The sequence below is a fragment of the Schistocerca cancellata genome, chromosome 8, assembly GCF_023864275.1.
Source record: "Schistocerca cancellata isolate TAMUIC-IGC-003103 chromosome 8, iqSchCanc2.1, whole genome shotgun sequence".
NCBI classification, from domain to species: Eukaryota; Metazoa; Arthropoda; class Insecta; order Orthoptera; family Acrididae; genus Schistocerca; species Schistocerca cancellata.
The window spans coordinates 113,230,164-113,255,835 of NC_064633.1; the positions used below are offsets into that span (position 1 = coordinate 113,230,164).

General features: G+C 45.3%; 1 protein-coding gene across 1 annotated transcript in view; it reads right to left on the reverse strand.

The window, feature by feature from the left end:
- LOC126095410 (semaphorin-2A-like) overlaps positions 1-25,672 on the reverse strand; it is a 532,909-nt gene that overhangs the window by 19,175 nt on the left and 488,062 nt on the right. Inside the window, exon 12 of the mRNA XM_049910208.1 lies at positions 4,225-4,422. Within this exon, the coding sequence (XP_049766165.1) occupies positions 4,225-4,422 (198 nt within the window). The remainder of the gene's footprint in view (positions 1-4,224; positions 4,423-25,672) is intronic.

Sequence of the window (25,672 nt, forward strand, 5' to 3'; positions counted from 1 at the left end):
AAGTTTGCTGCCGCGTTTCCCAGTCTGCAGATGAAGACTGTTCTCAACAACTACTGTTGGGATTTTGATACGATTTTCTTTAATAGACAGACTGATTCACCAGGAAGGTTTTGTGTACGTAGTGTCTTATCGCTGCGCCAGAAAAGTCGCCTTGTTGTAAATACTTAATGCCACCCACGCGAAGCCACTATGCAACATTGTTTGAATATACATTGCTTTACAAAAGACAAAAAAAAACAAAAAAACGCGATGCACGCAATTCAGTAATTACCAAAATGTGTCAAATTTATTAATTATTTAGCATTATGAGTCCGTTTATCAGCATGACGTGGTACCTCCTCTGGGCTGGATGTATGCATCCGGTTAGGTGACATGTGATAAAGCCGTTGCATCCTATTCTGAGCAAAGGTGGCCCGCAACTGTAGCAACTAGTCGTTGGAGTCATGAAAATTGTCACTGGGAACGAGTGGATGTCGGAGGTGGTCGTTCATACGTTCAATCATGGGCATACTGCGGATCTTTATGCCTACAGGAGGACCTCAGTATCACGCAGACAGTTCGTGGAAATAGGTGATATGTATGGTCATGCATTGTCCAGTTGAAAATTGGCACCATGATATAATCACATGACAGATATCACATGTTGTTGTTGTGGTCTTCAGTCCTGAGACTGGTTTGATGCAGCTCTCCATGCTACTCCATCCTGGCAAGCTTCTTCATCTCCCAGTACCTATTGCAGTCTACATCCTTCTGAATCTGCTTAGTGTATTTATCTCTTGATTTCCCTCCACGATTTTACCCTCCACGCTGCCCTCCAGTACTAAACTGATGATCCCTTTATGCCTCAGAACATGTCCTACCAACCGATCCCTTCTTCTAGTCAACTTGTGCCACATACTCCTCTTCTTTCCAATTCTATTCAATACCTCCTCATTAGTTATGCGATCTACCCATCTAATCTTCAGCATTCTTCTGTAGCACCACATTTCGAAAGCTCCTATTCTCTTCTTGCCTAAACTATTTATCGTTCATGTTTCACTTACATACATGGCTACACTCCGTACAAATGCTTTCAAAAACGACTTCCTGACACTTAAATCAATACTCGATGTTAACAAATTTCTCTTCTTCAGAAACGCTTTCCTTGCCATTGCCAGTCTACATTTCATATCCTCTCGACTTCGACTATCATCAGTTATTTTGCTCCCCAAATAGCAAAACTCCTTTACTAGTGTAAGTGTCTCATTTCCTAATCTCACTCCCTCAGCATCACCCGACTTAATTCGACTACATTCCATTATCCTCGTTTTGATTTTGTTGATGTTCATCTTATAGCCGCCTTTCAAGACACTGTCCATTCCGTTCAACTGCTCTTCCAAATCCTTTGCTGTCTCTGAGAGAATTACAATGTCATCGGCGAACCTCAAAGTTTTTATTTCTTCTTCATGGATTTTAATACCTACTCCGAACTTTTCTTTCGTTTCCTTTACTGCTTGCTCAATATATAGATTGAATAGCATCGGGGAGAGGCTACAACCCTGTCTCACTCCCTTCTCAACCACTGCTTAACTTTCATGTCCCTCGACTATTATAACTGCCATCTGATTTCTGTACAAATTGGAAATAGCCTTTCGCTCCCTGTATTTTACCCCTGCCACCTTCAGAATTTGAAAGACAGTATTCCAGTCAACATTGTCAAAAGCTTTCTCTAAGTCTACAAATGCTAGAAACGTAGGTTTGACTTTCCTTAATCTTTCTTCTAAGATAAGTCGTAGGGTCAGGATTGCCTCACGTGTTCCAATATTTCTACGGAATCCAAACGGATCTTCCCCGAGGTCGGCTTCTACCACATAAAGACGCATAATTGTGCCATTTCGTCAATCACTCCCAACCATGACCTGAATGGCTCCTCACACCACGATGCCGGAGTAAGACAGCTGTGCCTGTCCAAAATACTGGAAGAATGGGGTCTCTCCCTAGGTCTCCACCATACTTGTCGATGATGGCCATTCAGGATATGAGGCGCGACTCTTCAGTGATGGTAATTTCCTAATCTGGCTGCTTCTAGTCTCTGACCAATGGTGCTGGATGACACAGAAGGTTACAGTGAGTCTATAACCTGTTCTTTGACAGCAGGTGGAGATGTGAAGGGGTTATTATGTGCTCATTGCATAATAGGCCCTCCATTGTGGTGGTCAGACGTGATTGACCGGAACCTTGATGACAAGTATAGCAAACCTCACGTGTCCATGCAGTTCAACATCGGATCATTGTCTCATATGATGGCCAATAAATCTCGAAATTTGCACAAGGAGATGGGGAAATGTAGATCAACAGTGAGGTTCCTTTCAAATTCTGTCAGGTGATGATTACGTAGTGCCAAACGTGACACCTCTGTTCCTTGACAGCCATCACACAATACCTGACGCACTTCACACCCCTTATACACTACTAGGCCTTGTAACAATACTAAAAGTATAAATGCAGGCTCGTGGCTGTCCTACATGTCACAAGGAAATCCAAGTTTAATCATAACATAACCACTGATGATGTGCTGGTGTATGAATTTACAATGACACAGAGCATATCTTCTGGGTGATTCACGTTTTATATCTTCCATAGAATACAGAATGCAGTGCACAGATTTGTTTAGGGACACGGTTCAGTCCAGTTGGCAACAGAGTGTTCGTTTCATTAGTTGAACTACCATAAACTTCAATGAATATTATCTGTCTAACAATGTCACTGCCCCTCTCGGTGACGGTGTATGTCAAGTACACTACTGGCCATTAAAATTGCTACACCAAGAAGAAATGCAGATGATAACCGGATATTCATTGGACAAATATATTATACTAGAACTGACATGTGACTACATTTTCACGCAATTTGGGTGCATAGATCCTGAGAAATTTGTACCCATAACAACCACCTCTGGCCGTAACAACGGCCTTGATACGACTGGGTATTGAGTCAAACAGAGCTTGGATGGCGTGTACAGGTACAGCTGCCCATACAGCTTCAACACGATACCACAATTCATCAAGAGTAGTGACTGGCATATTGTGACGAGCCAGTTGCTCGGATACCATTGACCAGATGTTTTCAATTGGTGAGAGATCTATAGAATGTGCTGACGAGGGCCGCAGTCGAACATTTTCTGTATCCAGAAAGGCCCGTACAGGACCTGCAACAACCGGTCGTGGATTATCCTGCTGAAATGTAGGGCTTCGCAGGGATAGAATGAAGGGTAGGGCCGCGGGTCGTAACACATTTGAAATGTAACGCCCGCTGTTCAAAGTGCCGTCATTGCGAACCAGAGATGACCGAGACGTGTAACCAATGGCACCCCATACCATCAAGCAGGGGATACGCCAGTATGGCGATGACGAATACATGCTTCTATTGCGCCTTCCCCGCGATGTCGCCAAACACGGATGCGATGATCATGATGCTATAAACAGAACCTGGATTCATCCGAAAAAACGACGTTTTGCCATTCGTGCACCCAGGTTCGTCGTACACCATCGCAGACGCTCCTGTCTGTGATGCAGCGTCAAGGGTAACCGCAGCCATGGTCTCCGAGCTGATAGTCCATGCTGCTGCAAACGTCGTCGGACTGTTCGTGCAGATGGTTGTTGTGTTGCAAACGTCCCCATCTGTTGACTCAGGAATCGAGACGTGGCTGCACGATCCATTACAGCCATGCAGATAAGATGCCTGTCATCTCGACTGCTAGTGATACGAGGCCGTTGGATCCAGCACGGCGTTCCGAATCACCCTCCTGAACCAACCGATTCCGTATTCTGCTAACAGTCATTGGATCTCGACCAACGCGAGCAGCAATGTCGCGATAGGCTACAATCCGACCTTTATCAAAGTCGGAAACGTGTTAGTACGCATTTCTCCTCCTTACACGAGATATGACAACGTTTCACGAGGCAACGTCGGTCAACTGCTGTTTGTGTATGAGAAATCGGTTGGAAACTTTCCTCATGTCAGCGCATTGTAGGTGTCGCCACCGGCGCCAACCTTGTGTGAATGCTCTGAAAAGCTAATCATTTGCATATCACAGCATCTTCTTCCTGTTGGTTAAATTTCGCGTCTGTAGCACGTCATCTTCATGGTGTAGCAATTTTAATAGCCAGTAATGTATACTGGAACACTTTTCAGGTGGAAGGTATTTGGTCGAGAATTTGGAGCCGACATTCCACGTGGACTCACCTGTATGCTATGGGCGCCGGCAGCGCGGCTGGCGAGAACGGCGTGTGCGTCCAGGAGAAGTGGTGGCCCCGCAGCGCCCTCGGCACGCGGTGGAAGCAGCCCAGGTGCACGCTCTGCCCCCACGTGGCTGCCAGCACGCGCCGCGCGGCGCTGCCGTCGCAGATCCCGGGCCGGCTCTCCGTCACGTCCTGCAGCAACCTGCAGGTAGGCACGTCGTCGGTGATCGCACCCTGTGCTAAACACCTGTCGTCACTAGAGATGGGCAAAACTGTTCTTTTCAGAGATCGGATCAGAACTGTTCACTCCCTGAAGTGAATTAGCTCTTTTTCATGACTCACCACTCATTTACAATAGAAAATAAATGGAAGGCACATTGCCCTTTAAACTTGGTTTATTCCAGTACTATACCTGTATTTTGATCTTATTTGATCCTATTTTGAAGTAACACAGATAATGAGTAAGAATTTTGTATTGTTTATTGAAATTTCCACGATACGACAAAGTTTTTGATTATTGACTTATTTTGCACTATCGTGGTTTTTTGGGTGATCGGAAAATGTTGTAACTTGAGATTTACATTAACAATATATTTGGCTATAATGTATTAAAGTTTCATTAACCTCATACAAATACATCGCAAGCCATATATTTTTAAAGTGAACGTTTCCTTCCGAAGACGCCTAAAATCGCAAAATCCGTACCAGAATAAGAAAAAAATATATAAATTTGACTGTAAAACGAAAGTGCTGCATATAGCCTTACGCAGAATAAAACAAGAAAAATATTGGTGTATCACATTTTGCGATTCGTTTATTGGTTCGCTCGTAATTAAAGCGTAAATTCGAGTGTCCATAATAAAAATCCTATAGTAAGAGGAGTCATCAGGAACCTAATCTAATCAGTTTAAACAAATAAAAATAAAATAAAATCAAATGATGTATACATAACATAATAATGTAATATACATAGCGGTATTACTACGAAGAACAATATCCAGTAGAGACGAACTCCGGTGCAGAAGCACTGAGTCGAGCAGGTCGAGCCGCGAGCTGTATTACTGCGTGAGCTAAGACCGCAGAGACCAGAGTGACACCTGAGTTGCTTTGCTCAACGCTCTGGCTAGAGTCGAGAACGGTGGGGTGAGCGTTGAGCGGGTGAGTTCCAAGGGTGGGGGGAGCGGTGAACGGCCACCACTCACCCGCTCCGAGACAAATCGTCCGTTCCCTTGCGAGCAGGTTGTTGCAAGTAGTTCCTATGTTATCCGCTAGGTGGCTCTCTGTCCTGTTGCTCGCATCAACTGCCCAGAGGGCAGGACGTGCGACTGAAACGATCGCCGACAGAGTGCAATGCGAAGTTAAGCTGCGCCAGACACTGCACGCGGCAGACGACGCACAGAGACGGCATGGCATATGTGAAACACAAAATCCAATGGGGCACTGCACAATGCAGGCAGCCAAGGTAGAAGCAGGGCAGAGGCCGGCGCTGGCTGTGTTGTGTGGCGTGCACTGTGCTGTGACCAGCAGAGGCGCTGCTGATATGCTCCGTCTCTCGCTCTCTCTCTCTCTCTCTCTCTCTGCCATGGGAAACGTTTGGAGCTACCGTTCTTTTTTTCTGAATCACTGATTGTTCACTCCTTTGAAAGATTCAACTCTATGAATCAGTTCAAGAGCGGATCCCCCATCTCTAGTCGTCACCCCGAAGTGTCTCACAAGATGAGGGCACAGCCCACTGTATTCAACTATTTCGATGAGCTTCAAAGTGTTTGCCAATTGTGGCAGGCTGCTTAAGGCGAGAAGCGTTGGCATCAGGAGGTAAAGAAGATTTAAACATTACTTGCCTAATCTACCAAACGTTTAATTCCTGGACGATGGAAATGTATTGGATACAATGGCAACAAGTAGATCTGACCTCTTTGAGGATGTCCACATCAAAACTGGTATCAGCGACGATGAATCGGTTAGACAATGGCAACAATGATTACCAAAGTACAACGCATAATTGAAACAAACAGAGAGATATATATTTTTTCAGTGAACTAGAAAAAAAAATCGGTAGTGTCATTGAAACTTACGAGACTCGAACTCGGGACCTTTGCCCTTCGCGGGCAAGTGCTAGTTCTGCAAGGTTCTCAGGAGAGCTTCTGTGAAGTTTGGAAGGTAGGAGACGAGGTACTAGTGGAATTAAAGCTTTGAGGACGGGGCGTGAGTCGTACTTGGGTAGCTCAGTGGTAGAGCACTTGCCCGCGAAAGGCAAAGGTCCCGGCACACAGTTTTAATCTACCAGGAAGTTTCATATCAGCGCACACTCCGCTGTACAGTGAAAATTTCATTCTAGTAGTACAATTTTGAACATGGCTGACGTTTGCAGCAACCGTATACACAAATTTGAAAAATATGTAAAAGTCAGCCAACCGGTTGCATAGGTTTTTTATATACATTGACCAGGTTTCGTCACCTCTAAGGGTGACTTTATCAGAAGGTAATGTAATTATGTTCTTCATGTAATTACCTTACCATCTGATGAAGTCACCCTTAGAGGTGGCGAAACCTAGTCAAGGTATATAAAAAACCTATGCAACCGATTGGCTGATTTTTACATATTTTTCAAACTCTAGTAGTGTCATTGTTTAGTGAGAACTTGAAACTTTCAGCACAGACCAGGGCCACTTAGAGGAACTCTGGCTCAAGTTTAAGAGAATAGACCACGCACTGATTAGATACGCAGCCAGCAGAACAGTTCATAATGGGAGGAAACCTTCGTGGTATAAAGTCACTGTAAAGAAACTTCTAAAGAAACAGAGATTACTGCATAATACATGCAAAACCAAGAGTAGGGCTATAGATATTGAGATGCTGAATGAAACACGTTTGGCTGTCAAGACGGCAATGTCAGATGCCTTCAATGACTACTATAGCAGAGTATTGTCAAATGGCGTTTCACAAAATGTTGTGGTAGTGTATACAGTCTATTAGTAGCACCAAAGTTAGTGCGCCGACCTAGAAAATGAGAGAAGGTAGCAAAGCAAAAGCTGGAATGCTTAACTCCGTTTCCAAATGTTCCTTTACAAAGGAAAACCCTGGAGAATTGTCCCAATTAAATCCATGTGCAACTGGAAAGATGAATGAAATAATTATTAGTGTCAGTGATGTTAAGAAACAGCTGAAATAGTTAAAATGTACGGAGCTCCATGCCCCGACGGAATCCTTGACAGATTCTATATCGAATTTACGGTTGAGTTACTCCCTCTTCTAACTGTAATCTGTCGTAGATCTCTCGACCAAATAACCGTGCCCAGGTCTTTAAAAAAGCACGTGTCATATCCATCTACAAGAAGGGCAGTAGAAGTGATCCACAAAACTAAAACAGAATACCCTTGACATCGATTTGTTGTACAGCCTTAGAACATATCCTGAGCTCAAACCTAATGAAGTACATTGAACAGAATGATCCCGTGAATCGATCACGTGAATCCCAAGTCGCACTTTGCTCACGTGACATACTGAAAGCTTTGGATCAAGACAACCAAGTAGATGCAGTGTTTCTTGATTTCCGATAAGCATTTTAATCAGTACCGCACCTACGCTCATTGTCAAAAGTTCGATCATATGGGGTATCAAGTTGAATTTGTGACTGGATTGAGAACTTTTTGGTAGTGAGGACACAGCATGATGTCCTGAATGGTGGGTTATTAGTTCAAATGGCTCTGAGCACTATGACAGCTGCGGTCATCAGTCCCCTAGAACATAGAACTACTTAAACCGAACTAACATAAGAACATCACACACATCCATGCCCGAGGCAGGATTTGAACCTGCGACCGTAACGGTTGGATCCATTGCTGTTCATGTTGTATATTAATGAGCTTGCAGACAATAACAATGGGAAAATCAGACTTTTTGCAAATGATGCAGTTATGTGTAATGAAGTACTATCTGAGAGAAGCTGCATAAATATTCAGTCAGGCCTTGATACGATTTCAATATGGTGCAGAGATTGGCAACTTGCTCTAAATGTTCAGAAATGTAAACTGCCGCACGAAAAAAACGAAAAAATTTAGTATCCTGTGACTTTAGCAACAGATGTTGGAATCGGCCAACCTGTACGAATACCAGAGTGTAACATTTCGTAAAGAAACGGAACGATCACATAAGTCCAATCGTGGGCAAAGCAGGTGGAAGACTTCAGTTTTTAGGCACAATACTGGGGAATGCAATCAGTCTACAAAAGAGATTTCTTACAAATCACTCTGTGGTTCTAGAATATTGCTCAAGTATGTGGGACTTGCACCGGATAGGACTAACCGGGGATACTGAACATATAATGAGAAGGGCAGCAAGATCGTAACGGGTTTGTTTAATTCGTGGAAGAGTGTTACAGAGTACTGAAGGAATTGAACTCGCGGATTCTTGAAGAGAGATGTAAACTATCCCAAGAAAGTCTATTAACAAAGTTTCAAGTGCCTGCTTTAAATGATTAATCTATGGATATACTACAACCTCCTACTTATCTCTCAAATAGGGAGAAAAGAGTAATTACTGCGCGTACAGAAGCATTCAAACAATCATTTTTCCTGCGCTCCATACGTGAATGGAACAGGAAGAAACCGTAATAACTGGTACAATGGGATGTACCCTCCACCACGCACTACACGGTGGTTTGCAGAGTATAAGTATAGACGTAGATGAAGAAGAGGACAATTATTTCGATAAAAATACAAATAAACAGCTCAAAAGTCTGCCTGTAGACTCCATTAGACAGAGCAATGAAAACTGTGTAGTGATCGTGTCTGATCTACGTCTTAATAGGATGTGAGAAATTGTGCAATTTGTGATTCTGATTCGCTTTACACATACTTCCGATATCTCTTGGTGTTCAAGCGACGTCATGTCCGAGTCAAGAAACTGGTCGAAGATATTCACCATCTGTTGCTCTACTAGCTATAAGCCCGACCATTGAAACAGTAAGATTCATCTTACTACGAGGTGCATTCAAGTTCTAAGGCCTCCGATTTTTTTCTCCGGACTGGAAAGAGATAGAAACATGCGCATTGTTTTAAAATGAGGCCGCGTTCATTGTCAATACGTCTCAGAGATGGCAGCACCGTACGGGAGATGGAATTTTACCGCCAGCGGCGAGAATGAGAACTCTTTTAAATACTTAAAGTTGTGACGTTTTCCTTACTTGAACAGCGTGCAATCATTCGTTTTCTGAATTTGCTTGGTGTGAAACCAACTGAAATTCATCGACAGTTGAAGGAGACATGTGGTGATGGAGTTATGGATGTGTCGAAAGTGCGTTCGTGCGTGCGACAGTTTAATGAAGGCAGAACATCGTGTGACAACAAACCGAAACAACCTCGGGCTCGCACAAGCTGGTCTGACGACATGATCGAGAAAGTGGAGAGAATTGTTTTGGGGGATCGCCGAATGACTGTTGAACAGATAGCCTCCAGAGTTGGCATTTCTGTGGGTTCTGTGGACACAATCCTGCATGACGACCTGAAAATGCGAAAAGTGTCATCCAGGTGGGTGCCACGGATGCTGACGGACGACCATATGGCTGCCCGTGTGGCATGTTGCCAAGCAATGTTGACGCGCAACGACAGCATGAATGGGACTTTCTTTTCGTCGGTTGTGACAATGGATGAGACGTGGATGCCATTTTTCAATCCAGAAACAAAGCACCAGTCAGCTAGATGGAAGCACACAGATTCACCGCCACCAAAAAATTTCGGGTAACCGCCAGTGCTGAAAAAATGATGGTGTCCACGTTCTGGGACAGCGAGGGGGTAATCCTTACCCATTGCGTTCCAAGGGACACTATGGTAACAGGTGCATCCTACGAAAATGTTTTGAAGAACAAATTCCTTCCTGCACTGCAACAAAAACGTCCGGGAAGGGCTGCGCGTGTACTGTTTCACCAATACAACGCACCCGCACATCGAGCTAACGTTACGCAACTGTTTTTCCTGATAACAACTTTGAAATAATTCCTCATGCTCCCTACTCACCTGACCTGGCTCCTAGTGACTTTTGGCTTTTTCCATCAATGAAAGACACTCTCCGTGGCCGCACATTCACCAGCCGTGCTGCTATTGCCTCCGCGATTTTCCAGTGGTCAAAACAGACTCCTAAAGAAGCCTTCGCCGCTGCCATGGAATCATGGCGTCAGCTTTGTGAAAAATGTGTACGTCTGCAGGGCGATTACGTCGAGAAGTAACGCCAGTTTCATCGATTTCGGGCGAGTAGTTAATTAGAAAAAAATCGGAGGCCTTAGAACTTGAATGCACCTCGTATAGCAGGGCAAATAACATTCATTGAATGCTGCACAGCACTTCAGGGTCACACAGGTGCGCGATACTATTTCTCAGCATAATCACAAAGTATATACAAACAACAGTAGAAATGTTCTACCAATTGTTAAGTTCCTCGACGATAGGAACCCGACGATCGCTATGTGAACGTCCTCACAGTCGGAAAACCTGCGATTGTTTGTAATTATTTCTTGAATATCTGGACATTGTCAGCTGTCATCGATGTCAACTGCGATCCTTTCCGATCAGCATCAATGTCATCCGTGTGACCGTCATCAAATTATGGGTACCGTTTCACTACGGCTGGACATGGCATTGCATTTGGTCCATATGCCGTCAGAATTTCACGGTGAATCTGTGTGCAAGCTAGACTTTTTGGCCACGAGTGTCTTCCTGTCCTGAGTACTGCAACTTTGGAGTACGGATCCCGTTGCTGCGCTGTCTGACTTACTGTGAGGCCGGTGCGGTCTAACGCACTGCTTCCCGAGCGGGAAGGCGTGCCGATCCCCCGGTAAGTATCCGCCCGGCGGATTAGTGTCGAGGTCCGGTGTGCCGGCCAGTCTGTGGGTGGTTTTCAGGCGGTTTTCCATCTGCCTCAGCGAATGCGGGCTGGTTCCCCTTATTCCGCCTCAGTTACACTATGTCGGCGATTGCTGCATAAACACTTTCTCCACGTACGCGTACACCATCCTTACTCTACCACGCAAACATTGGAGCTATTCTACCACGCAAACATTGGAGTTACACTCGTCTGGTGTAAGACGTTCCCGGGGGATCCACTAGGGGCCGAACCGCACAATAACCCTGGGTTCTGTATGGTGCGGCGGTGGAGTGAGTGGACTGCTGTAGCCAGTTGTGTGGTTGTGAACCACTGAGGGCTACGGCGGGGACGAAGTCTCCCCGTCGTTTCTAGGTCCCCAGTTCCATAAAATACAAAACAGCACTATGAGGCACCTGTTACCCACGCCACATCAGAAGTGTGTCTGTAGGAAGCCCGGAACAAGTACATCTCTTCTGTTAAACGCCTCTCTTGTTGTGCAGTGGTCTTAGGAGGGGGAAGATATATCTAAATTATTTTCGAAGCACCCTCGTATATAAAAAAACACGCATCAGTCCTGACAGTCAGTTCCTGATGGAGAAGATGATATCTATCTTGGCAGACTCGAGTTTCAGCTCAGACAAGACGTTGTTTGAACACGAGAATTATACTGTCGGGAAAGACAATGAGAACATCTACCTGTATACCCTGCAAAGAATTTTGATGTGCGTGGCCGAGGATACCTTTCTATTGTACTCTGTAGCAGTTATGCCTCTCATTTCACCCGTGTAACGTGACAGCATAAATGCCAGTACGCACTCTGTAATTGGACTAATCTTTACTATGACGTTCTTACTGGTGTAACGCAGATTTCACAGTTAATGCTGGTAACTGGAGGTTAGTAAGTTAGCTCTTGCGGGAAAACTGGCGGCCGGCCGGGGTGGCAGAGCGGTTCTAGGGGCTACAGTCTGGAACCGCGCCACCACTACGGTTGCAGGATCGAATCTTGCCTCGGTCGTGGGTGTGTGTGATGTCCTTAGGTTAGTTAGGTTTAAGTTGTTCTAAGTTATAGGGGACTGTTGACCTCAGGTGTTAAGTCCCATAGTGCTCAGAGCCATTTGAACCATTTTGAACCTGTTGGCGCTCACAGTCCTATGCAAAGGCCGCTGCTCACGGTCGTTAAGTGAAGACCGTTAAGTGAAGACCGTTAAGTGAAGACCGTCGACCACAGCGTTGTCGGTGGCGACAGGTAATCCCTGAAATTTTGCTATTCTCGGCTCGCTCTTGACACTGTAGATTTGGGAATCTGAATTCCCGAACGTTTGCCGAAACTGAATGTCTCGTGCGCCTAGCATCAACTAGCATTCCGCATTCAACATCTATTAATTCCCGTCGTGTGGTGATAATCAGGTAGTAAATCTATTCCCTGGAATCACCTGAGTACAAATAACAGACCGGCCAATGCTGTGCCGTATTCTACCTTGTGTACGCGATACTACTACCATCTGTATATGAGCGTGTTGCTATCCCATGACTTTTCCTCAGTGTATATTTGTGCATACGTTTGTTCAGACAGTTTTTCATCATTAATAACATCATCTGAGGTTGGTATTAACAATGTGTGGTAGATCATTAATATACAAGATTGCACCACACTTTCATAGGTCAGCCTGATGTTGCATCTACAGCTGTCGACGGCTCTCCAGCCAAGGTAACATTCAGTGTCTCAAGTGGTAAGGAGTACAGCAGTCAGTTGCAAATACTGTTTACTGCAACACCAGATTTCTACTGCGTGACCAGATTCATTGCTAAAAGACATTTACAAAAATGCAGTTACAATAAGACAACATGCGAGCCTTACTATACACTGATCAGCCAAAACATTGTTAGCCTCTACCTAGTACTTCCGCCTTTGTTGTTGGAGTCTTGTGGTGTGTTTTAAATTGATTGACTTCTTGTGCCTACGTGTAATCTGTAAGTGAAGCTTAAAAGAGTCTTCGTGTGGTAGCCATATGTTGATGGTAGTAACGCCTGTGGTGGTATGGTTCGTCCTTCGGCCGATCTAGTTGCCGGATTAGTGGATTCTTGGATACTCTTATACTGTAGTATAGGGTATAGGTATCCTTGTTCATTTCCAAAATTCCAAGCTGATATGCAGCTTCGTGGATGCGCTGGGCTGGAAGATTCTACGTGACGTGGTAGACTCTGCTTAATGTCTTACTTCGCCGGATTTGTAGTCTCTGCAACTGTGTCTTTCATACGCTGACCCATGCTGCACTTACATATGTCGTGCCTGGGCCAACGTCAAGTCAAAAAATGATCAAGCCGTATTAGGGCCTCCACATAGATACAGAAAGCCAAAATCAGATTCTTAATATGAGGAAAATGATGCACTATTCCAGATAAAACTGGAAATGAAAAAATAAGGGAAGAACTAAGAATAAATTCTTTTATTGAAAGAACTGTAATCTGTAGAAATGATTGGAGAGAGCATGATGATAGGATGCTGAAAGAGAGATTTTTAATAAGGATGTTACGGTGTAAGCCTAGGGAGGACGATATGCTGGAAGACAAAGGAAACGATGGTTAGAAATGTTCTGGAGCTGGAACGGTCAACATTGCCTAATCCATGGAGTGTGGAAGAAGAGAGCCCCCACGTCTCTCACAAAAATAATGCTCCCGTTCCACTGATAACGCCAACTCGTGTCTGCTGTCTTACTCGTGGCCTAGTAACAGGCACTGGTCCCAACAGCTTCAGCAGCATCACACACTGGTAAGACAGATTCTTGTATCATGGCTATCTCCTTAACAGCGTGATGGACAACTTCTGCAGCGCAGTACAGCAGTGATTCTATGTGGCAAGGGATCGACAACGCAGCAGCACGAGACGTCTACGCACAGGATACATAGCTCACGTAAATTATGGGAGCGCTTTTTGTGGGTGCAGAGATGACACCCGATTGTGCCTCAGATCTGCTCCATAGGGTTCAGGCCGAGCGAATTTAGTGGTAAAGACATCTACATGAGTTCACTAACATGTTCCTCAAACCACTGTAGCACGATTCTGGCTTCGTATTATGAGCAGTTATCTTGCTGGAAGACAGCATCGCCGGCGGGGAAGACATCAAGCATGAAAAGATGCAGGTGCCCCGATGCAATGTTCACGTAGTCCACAGCAGGCGTGGTTCTTTCAATTACCATGGAAGCGATGGTGATTATTTCCAATAGCATAATACAGGAGCCCCCGGCCTGCATTCACGGCGTGGTGCATGTTTCGAGCAACCGTTCGCGTTGATGACGACGTATCCGCACGTGACCATCGATCTGGTGTAGCAAGAAACGTGATTAATTCGACAAGGTGACACGTTTACACTCACCCACAGTGCAATCTCGATTATTTAGTGCTTACTACAATCGTAATGGACGATGCTCTTGAGTCAATAAGGGAACACGTAGGGCTTGTCTGCTGCAGGGCCCCAGGTACAACAATGTGTGTTGAACGACGTTCTCGCAACACTTCTTTCTCAACAAGCATTGTTGCGGGTTGACGGAGGAGATAGAGAAGATCCAAAGAAGAGCGGCGCGTTTCGTCACAGGGTTATTTGGTAACCGTGATAGCGTTACGGAGATGTTTAACAAACTCGAGTGCCAGACTCTGCAAGAGAGGCGCTCTGCATCGCGGTGTAGCTTGCTCGCCAGGTTTCGAGAGGGTGCGTTTCTGGATGAGGTATCGAATATATTGCTTCCCCCTACTTATACCTCCCGAGCAGATCACGAATGTAAAATTAGAGAGATTAGAGCGCGCACGGAGGCTTTCAGACAGTCGTTCTTCCCGCGAACCATACGCGACTGGAACAGGAAAGGGAGGTAATGACAGTGGCACGTAAAGTGCCCTCCGCCACACACCGTTGGGTGGCTTGCGGAGTATAAATGTAGATGTAGATGTAAAGTCTGCAACTTCCATGTCCTGTGATGAAGTTTGGATGTCCAAAACCTTATCGCCCACTCGCGGTTTCACCGTTCTTTAATCAGATTCCACAGATGTTCACCACCGTAACGTGGAATTGATGACTAACCTTGCTGTTTCCAAGATACATTATCTTACGTGCAACCCCACAACAATTTACCGTATGTGAAAGTCGCTTAGCGAATTTTCGCCTTTACGGCCTCTTTGTCTCTACTTTGATTATGTACGTTACTTACCAAATCACGTGAACATAAAGCCACTTGGCGCGATCCAGGCTCACGGTGGCAATGGCACGATCATTTGGATCATCAGTGTAGGGTGAACGTTTCTTGATGTTTCCTCAGTATTCCTATAAATCATAGTAGTTTGTCCGTACTTTTTGTTACATCCTGTATATATGGGTTGGAAAAAGTGTGGAAACACCAAGACCACAACACATTTCCATTCCTAACACTCTCTAGGAAACTTGTTGGCATTAAAAACAGCTTCGAATAGAATGGATAACTACAGGTGAGCCGCGTGCGGCTAGCGTTGGTGCAGTTGGCATCGCGTAATAGGGATAGTGGCGCCTCGTTTTCTTCTTCTGTTTACTGGCACTACTACGTTTGCTAGCACTGTCTGTCCGCGAGTGGCAGCAGCAGCGCTTATCGATATCTAGTACCCGTACTATCTTTGTAAGGACGTGTTTTCCGGGTCGGGTGCGTCGGTAGTTCGGTTAGGACGGAGGAGCAGAGGGGTCCAGCAGCGCCAGGACATGCCGGGACCGCTGGTGGGCACACAGGTTTTGCCGGATCGAGGGGCCGTATTGGCGAAGGCCACAACTTCGTTGTCCATCGGACCCAACACGCTGAGCGAATATTAATCCAGTAGAGAAACCTCCGTTTTGGTGATCACGCCATTTGTTCGTGCGTTGCTGCTCGACGGTCGCCGTGAGACTAACAGCAGCAAGTGCAACGTGTAGAGTTGGCGGAATCTATTAGCCGTCTTCTACTGCCTGTTTTGAATTTTGTGTTACTACACTCCTGGAAATGGAAAAAAGAACACATTGACACCGGCGTGTCAGACCCACCTTACTTTCTCCGGACACTGCGAGAGGGCTGTACAAGCAATGATCACACGCACGGCACAGCGGACACACCAGGAACCGCGGTGTTGGCCGTCGAATGGCGCTAGCTGCGCAGCATTTGTGCACCGCCGCCGTCAGTGTCAGCCAGTTTGCCGTGGCATACGGAGCTCCATCGCAGTCTTTAACACTGGTAGCATGCCGCGACAGCGTGGACGTGAACCGTATGTGCAGTTGACGGACTTTGAGCGAGGGCGTATAGTGGGCATGCGGGAGGCCGGGTGGACGTACCGCCGAATTGCTCAACACGTGGGGCGTGAGGTCTCCACAGTACATCGATGTTGTCGCCAGTGGTCGGCGGAAGGTGCACGTGCCCGTCGACCTGGGACCGGACCGCAGCGACGCACGGATGCACGCCAAGACCGCAGGATCCTACGCAGTGCCGTAGGGGACCGCACCGCCACTTCCCAGCAAATTAGGGACACTGTTGCTCCTGGGGTATCGGCGAGGACCATTCGCAACCGTCTCCATGAAGCTGGGCTACGGTCCCGCACACCGTTAGGCCGTCTTCCGCTCACGCCCCAACATCGTGCAGCCCGCCTCCAGTGGTGTCGCGACAGGCGTGAATGGAGGGACGAATGGAGACGTGTCGTCTTCAGCGATGAGAGTCGCTTCTCCCTTGGTGCCAATGATGGTCGTATGCGTGTTTGGCCCCGTGCAGGTGAGCGCCACAATCAGGACTGCATACGACCGAGGCACACAGGGCCAACACCCGGCATCATGGTGTGGGGAGCGATCTCCTACACTGGCCGTACACCACTGGTGATCGTCGAGGGGACACTGAATAGTGCACGGTACATCCAAACCGTCATCGAACCCATCGTTCTACCATTCCTGGACCGGCAAGGGAACTTGCTGTTCCAACAGGACAATGCACGTCCGCATGTATCCCGTGCCACCCAACGTGCTCTAGAAGGTGTAAGTCAACTACCCTGGCCAGCAAGATCTCCGGATCTGTCCCCCATTGAGCATGTTTGGGACTGGATGAAGCGTCGTCTCACGCGGTCTGCACGTCCAGCACGAACGCTGGTCCAACTGAGGCGCCAGGTGGAAATGACATGGCAAGCCGTTCCACAGGACTACATCCAGCATCTCTACGATCGTCTCCATGGGAGAATAGCAGCCTGCATTGCTGCGAAAGGTGGATATACACTGTACTAGTGCCGACATTGTGCATGCTCTGTTGCCTGTGTCTATGTGTCTGTGGTTCTGTCAGTGTGATCATGTGATGTATCTGACCCCAGGAATGTGTCAATAAAGTTTCCCCTTCCTGGGACAATGAATTCACGGTGTTCTTATTTCAATTTCCAGGAGTGTATTTAGTGAAGTGCAACCAGCGGTATTTTACTGCCTAGTGGCCGCTTACACCCCAGTTACCTGCCCTGGATGTTAGCGTATTATTGCGGCAGTGTATTTTCCTCGTCTTGCCGATGCGTCTGGCATGACGTGTAGTTTGGCAGCCTCCTTGATTGCTGTGTGGATTGTGGTTTCTTTTGTCTACCACTAGTTATAGTGGTTCCTTCTGCCTTTAGATGTTTTAAACACCGGATTCTGAAGACGCAGTGCTGTCTGCCACTTCGCCCTAGCTTGAATTATTCCATCGTTGTACTGGTTATCATACGTTAGGTGGATTTGGTAAGAGGATTGATCGGCGTTTAAACTGTACCTAGTTTGAGTTGCCGTCCTGTTACGTGAGCATAACTCTTAGCTGCCTGTCTCACCGCTTACGCAACTGTAGGGACTTTTCTCAGGTCGAGCCTTGGAGCACTGTCTGTGGATCACTTCCTTTTTTTTTTATTTGGTCCGATTGTGTCAATTGTTTAAAAATAATATTTTGTTTAAATTATTCCTATTGCTTGTGGCCTTCAGACGACAAATAATTTGAGTTCTTTCTTAATAAGGCCTTCGGCCGTTAGTGTAGCTTGTGTTACAGCCAATTTTTTTCTTTAAATGATTGTTTTTAATAAAATTATTTCCTTATATAAAGTGTATGTGTTTACCGTGCAACCAGTGGTAACTGATTAGGCCCCGTCCACATCTTTTCCTGTTTTCCCTAAGTCCCACGTCCCAACAGGTTCTGTATGGTTTTCAAGGGAATCTTATGCCATTCTTCCTAGTAAATAGTCGCAAATTCAGCTGACGATGACGGAAGCGGATAGCAATCAGCCGCCATTCTCTCTACAGCAGATGACAAAGGCTCAACAGTATTGAGATCTGGTTACTGTGGTGACCAGCGGAGATGCGAAAACCCATCTCCGTGCTCACAAAACCAGCCCAGTTCATCCACTGATAACAAATTCAGTCATGGACGACGGGTTCTGTGTGAACAGGGGGCGTGTCCTCTTGAAATTCCGCTTAACCGTTGAGGAACAAACATTGTACCATGCGATGCACCTGATCAGCTAAAATAGTTACTTAATCTTGGTAGTAATGTGACATTTCAGAGACCAAAGAGCCCACGGAATACTCCTATATGGCTGCCCAGATCATCAGGGAACCCATGAAATACCGGGTGATCAAAAAGTCAGTATAAATTTGAAAACTTAATAAACCACGGAATAATGTAGATAGAGAGGTAAAAATTGACACACGTGCTTGGAATGACACGGGGTTCTATAAGAACCAAAAGAAAAAAAAAGTTTACAAAGTGTCCGACATATCGCGCTGGACAGCAAAACTGCTACCGTGACGGGTGAGAGGTACGCCGATATTTTACAGAATCGCATCATCCCCAGTCGCATCATTCCCAGCCTGGCTGATAAACACCTGCTGGAACTTACGATGTTTATGCAGGATGGCGCTCCACCCCATAGTACTAGGTGCGTGAAAGATCTCTTGCGCGCGTCGTTTGGTGGTAATCGTGTGCTCAATCGCCACTTTCGTCATGCTTAGCCTCCCAGGTCCCCAGACCTCAGGCTGTGTGATTATTGGCTTTGGGGTTACCTGAAGTCGCAAGTGTATCGTGATCGATCACTAGGGATCACTAGGGATGCTGAAAGACAACATCCGACGCCAACGCCTCACTATAACTGCGGAAATGCTTTACAGTGCTGTTCACAACATTATTCCTCGACTACAGCTATTGTTGAATAATGATGGTGGACATATTGAGCATTTCCTGTAAAGAACATCATCTATGCTTTGTTTTACTTTGTTATGCTATTGCTATTCTGATCAGATGAAGCGCCATCTGTCGGCCATTTTTTGAATGTCATTCAAAGCATGTGTGTCAATTTGTACCTCTCTATCTACATTATTCCGTGATTTATTCAGTTTTCAAATTTATACTGACTTTTTGATCACCCTCTATTTCCCTCTTGAGACGTAAATTTGGCCCAAAGTTGGAAATTCTTTTTCCGCCATTGGTCGATAGTCCAAGTTTCACGGCTTTGCCACAACATTTACCTGTTATGACTATCCGAGTCACTGGTGAGTGGTTTTGGAAATCCACCTCTCACTGCGATTCCCTGCTCAAGGAGCTCCCTTCTTTGTTGTTTTGTTACTGACTGGGTTCGCGACTGCGACATTCATTTCTGTAGTGGACTTTGTAGCTGTCGTCCTCTTACTTTTTGTCACTAAACTCTTCAATAGGCGTCTGTCACAATCACTCGACAACAATCACTGGACAACAGTATTGTTCGCATCAGCGTATTTTCCTTCGGAAGCTATGCATCGGCGTAGACGTACTTCCCAGTCTAGGTAGCGGCGCTGATAACCTTCAAGTGGTAGGACCTTGAACAATTCGGTCACATTGCTTTCAATGTTCTCCAAAGTCCCAAAATAACGACACTTTAAGACTTTTTCAATTTCGGGAAAAGTCAGAAGGACTCAAATTAGGCGAGCAGGGGGCTGTGGCACAACAAGAATGCTTTTTAAGGCCGAAATTCAATGACAGGAGTGGCCGTGTGACATGGGGTGACGCAGTCACCAACTGCATACAGTGTCCGGTCTCACTCAATTCTCCATTTTCCTTTTAAGTTTACAGGTACCCATTGTCCTTATTGTTAGACGCCGATCTTATCTCACAAGCATACGCACAATTTCGACGTTTTATTCCTTCCTGAGAGAGTACCATCTTCAACGAGTTATCAGCCTTCCAAAAATGATTTGTGCCAGTGAAAAACTTGTGATCTTGATAAGTAATGTTCCCCATATTCCTGTTTCAACTTTCGAAAGGTCACACTCGTGGATTTCACAAGATTAACTCATAACTTTATTGCATAACGTTGCTCTAAATTCCGCTGCTCCATTTTCGTAACATACAACAAAAAACACAACTTCACTGATGGCGCTCTCAGTAACCACGTGGAGGCTATAGAGAGCTGAAACTCGGACTGAGCATTAAGTGACGAACACAACGGTCTACACAGCTAGTACAACACAACGTTACCAGATCGTCCTCAGTGTTCTCAGTCTCATTATTTTCGTAGTACACCTCGTCTACCTTCGATACGATGCATCCTGAAACGCCAAACACTTCAGCTCCCTGCGTTACGGAAGCATCCACTGTACAGATCTCAATAATATATATGCCCAATTTCGATTTTACGCATTATGCATGTAAACTGGGGGACCTAGAAACGACGAAGAGGCTTCGTCCCGCCGTAGCCCTCGTGGTTATTGATTGTGCTCGGTTCGGCTCCAAAGCCCAGTGGAACCCCCCCTCCCCTCCACCCCTGGCAACGTCTCATCCTCATCATACCAGACGAGTGTAGAGTAATGGTGGTGTACGCGTACGTGGAGACAGTTTTTGCGCAGCAATCGTCGACGCAGTGTAAAGCCGTCGGCACACGGACCGTGCATCCAAACGTTGGGCGTTGAGCGTGCCGAGTTTCTGACGTCATAGCGTGGAACAGCAGGCTCGGGAGTGTCTACGAACGTGCAGAGCAAGATCTGGCATGTCAGATATTCTGAGCGTGCGTCTGAACGTTGACCAATGAGATGGCACAACGCCACCTACGTCACACGCACGCCGTGTCCGACACCCCCGGGATAACAAGGCCGCCCAGCAGTGTTAGTGACGTCACACTAAGCGGCCCATAGCGGACGCAGCAGTCCACGGACACCTCCGTACAGACGCGCCTGATGCTAACGATCTTCTGTCCGTCATACAGAAAGAAGCGGACTATAATTCGAACCAAAGACCAAATTATACATATTCTCGTAAACAGCATAAAGGTTCATAGCGAAATACCGATTACATGTACGGGCAGGAAGAAGTTTAATCGATTGAGGAACTTTCCCACTACTTTATAATTGTCAGAACACTATTTAGCTTTAAAACTCGCATACAGGTGGTGACAAATGCCAACTGACAGCAGGACTTAACATTTTCAAGCTATTACACTGAAAGTAAAGACTGTCATACATAGCAAAACCCTCACAACTTTCGTTTGCAATAAGGTAACACGAGTTCGCCAAATCTCATAAAACACATGACTATTGTGAATTTACTCATATGTTCATGGTGACAGATCTTTTCAAGAATTTTTACAAGTGTATCCCCAGTAATAAAGAATGGAAACAAAAGATAGATATCAAATATTCTTCTTTTAACATAGACATCACTGAACACAAGATTCTGTCTTGCACTGTGATACTAAGGGACTGCTCTTTCCTTTAAGAAAAGCCTGAAAATTTGATGTTCACTCTGCTATTGAAGATACACTCCTTGAAACAATATTAAAAATGTTATGAAAGGTAAGAAAATTACAAACAACCAAGTGCATTACGTGTAAGAATGTGAGCAAAAGGCTGAGGCTCTCTTTACTTACATCTCTCTACAGCTTATTTCCTTTCCCACGTAGAAATCACCAACTGCAAGTCTCATTATTGCTGTCTGTTACTAACAAAGTGCTTTTCTATTTAGAAAACCGGACAATTTGATGTTCATTCTGGTACTGAAGATAAATACTTTTCAGAGGAGTTCTAGAACCTATTCCTGCCCGTATATGTAATCGGTATTCCGTTATGAACCTTTACACTGTTTGTAAGAATATATATAATTTGGTCTTTGGTTCGAATTATAGTTCGCTCCTTTCTGTATGACGTACAGAAGATCGTTAGCATCAGGCGCGTCTGTACGGAGGTGTCCGTGGACTGCTGCGTCGGCTATGGGCCGCTTAGTGTGACGTCACTAACACTGCTGGGCGGCCTTGTTATCCCGGGGGTGTCGCCGTGTCCCTTCAGTACAGAGTTGTAAGGCGCCATATTGGAATTCATTTCAAGCCTATATGTATATATGCCGTTCCTGAGCACCAGCAAGTTGAGAATCACTGGAAAACCAGTTGTTAACTGTGTGATTCGTTCCAATAAAATAATGAGAAACATCATATTCGTGGCAAAAGAATTATTGTAACGTGCGTATTATGAGAGTAGGCTATTTGAAGCCATTTACACACCGAAGATCCACCTAAAACGTATTGTTCTTGGTACAATTTGTTATAATTAAATTTCAATTAGTAACATATCTACGATTACGGTTTTCAGCAAAGGGTAACATAATATGATTATAAACGAAAGATGTGATGTTGATTTAGTGAAATGAGTAGCGTCACTGGCCTATATTACGTTAGTAGTTTGGCGGTAGTTCCCGTATTGTTACTTCCAAATTTTTTTCCTAATTGCGTTTTATTAGGTTCAGATGCTTTATTATTAGTTTAATATAAGTATTTACTATAATATTTGATGTTATGTAAAGATAAGTTCACCTTATTTGAGGAATGAATTTGTTCGATTGACATAATCTACTAGACAGCTTGCGCTACTTGTATAAAGATATTTCGCTTCTTTTTCTTTTACGCTTCGTAATTCACATGTTGCAAAGATTCTGCTACTGGGTAGGAACAGTGATCAAGTAAGACTGACCTTGGGGTTTTACTAAAATGTGGGAATGATGAAATAATGTTTATCTTATGCGAAGACGTATTCCAAATTTCTAACGCACTGTTTGTAATGGAACTTTTATAAGCCTGTGTCCGCAGCTCGTGGTCGTGCGGTAGCGTTCTCGCTTCCCCCTCCCGGTTTCCCGGGTTCGATTCCCGGCGGGGTCAGGTATTTTCTTTGCCTCGTGATGACTGGGTGTTGTGTAATGGCGTTAGGTTTAAGTAGTTCTAAGTTCTAGGGGACTGATGACCATAGATGTTAAGTCCCATAGTGCTCAGAGCCATTTGAACCATTTTATAAGCCTGTGTACTTATTGATTCGACATGGTACTTTCCTTTTCGTGGACGATGGTGGAAATGTGCGTTTTAATAGAGCTAACGTGGGAATTTTACGCGCGACAGTTGAGTAAACGGTGTGATTTACGAACTAGAAATATCCCTTAACTGCCGCTGGAGTGCATTGCGATCGCGTATACCACGTTGGGGCGCACGTACCATATGCACAAGTTGCATCGTTCCTGAGCGTTCAGCAGCACGTTGAACTCGGCACGTTCAAGGTTAACGTTCGACAGCACGGTCCGTGTGCCGACGGCTTAACTGAGACGGAGTAAGGGGAACCAGCCCGCATTCGCCGTGGTAGACGGAAAACTACCTTGAAATCCATCCACAGGCTGGCTGGAACACCGGACCTCGACACTAATCCGCTGTGTGGCTTCGTGCTGGGGCCGGCACGCCTTCCCGCTCGCAAAGCAGTGCGTTAGACTGTGCTAGCCGGGCGGGCTATTTCGAATTTACTTAACTCTGACACAACGTTCTGACACCTAAACAGGAAGTTTCTCTCACTACAGCAGACACGTACAAAGTAATGAGGACAATGAACAGGTATCGTTCGTGATCAAATACAACAGCGCAACCAGCAGGCTTTGCTAGCATTCGTCTATACGTTGTAACATGCATTTCTCGCTGTGTTTCCATATTTTTGTCCAACCCTTCCGGTGTAGAGTAGCTGGTCGTGCTGGGAAGACTACGAGTACTCACAGCTGACGGCTGGTGTTGTTGTCCGGTACCTGGTCACGAGGAGTAGAGCGTACACAAGGAACTCACTAGAGATGGTTGGTTCAAATGGCTCTGAGCACTATGGGACTCAACTTCTGAGGTCATTAGTCCCCTAGAACTTACAACTACTTAAACCTAACTAAACTAAGGACATCACACACATCCATGCCCGAGGCAGGATTCGAACCTGCGACCGTAGCGGTCTCGCGGTTCCAGACTGCAGCGCCTAGAACCGCACGGCCACTTCGGCCGGCAACTAGAGATGGGAAAACTGAAACACGTAATTCAAATGGCTCTGAGCACTATGGGACTCAACTGCTGTGGTCATAAGTCCCCTAGAACTTAGAACTACTTAAACCTAACTAACCTAAGGACAGCACACACATCCATGCCCGAGGCAGGATTCGAACCTGCGACCGTAGCGGTCGTGCGGTTCCAGACTGTAGCGCCTTTAACCGCTCGGCCACTCCGGCCGGCGAAACACGTAATTGTTTCGAAACAAACGAAACAGTAGAATGTAATGTTTCGATACGCTGTTTCGAAACAGTGAAACAGTTTGTGTTTTGTAATCTAATAAACCTACACATTTTATGATCTTGAATGTCTACTGTATAAGTATGTCCATATAAACACAAATGAGGTGCGAGAGCACTACACTTGGGCGTCTTGGCAGTTTCGTATTTCCTGCAACAAATGCGCTGCTTTCGCGTTGTGTGACTCTCATACTTTTCAATTGGCTGAGGACAGCCATAACTAAAGACAGAAGAACCACCACGAACGGAACTGGAAGTGGGAGAAAACTGCAGAAACAACGGATATGCTACTGAGATTCCCACATTCCGTTAGTACGGGTAATATACCCATCCTGCTAATTTACATGCACACAGAGGGAATCATTGTGGATAATAGGCACAGTGACTATAGACTCACAAATAACGCCAAATAATTCCGATAAATAACGAAATATAACAGAAAAAAGTTTGTCTTTCAAGGGTTTCGAACCGTTCCTATAAATTCACCATGCTTCCCAGCCCTTCCCGTTCACCATTACACTATCAGTGATACGTCAAACAGATTGCTTGCAATTCTACCTACATCAAATTTATGTATATGTCTAATAACTGTCACTCTGCACCTTTTTTATTCAAAATGTTGTGGGCTTACTTGCGTTTCTTAATATGATTACTGTAGATGAAAAGAGAAGTCTATGTTATAAAAAAAATGTAATTTAATCGAATGATTTTCACATATTTAGTATTTTGAATGTGAATAGTATGCGTTGTTTTATTGTTTGGTTAGTGTTCATAAAAGCAGATGTTACGCCATTTCGTAATAGGACAGTCAGCTTTATTTTCGTATATCCTAAGCTTCATGCTATTGCTTGTCAAAAAGATTTCGACACTCTTGAAAGTGTTTCATGATGTGTTATGTTGTGTTTCAGTACCTGTGCCGAGCCCGAATCTCGTACGTCACACAGCGGAATGAAACATCACTGTTTCGATATAATTAGTCCGTTCCAAGCACAGGTGGACTGAAACAGCCTTATTTTGAAACAGCGATACGGTTT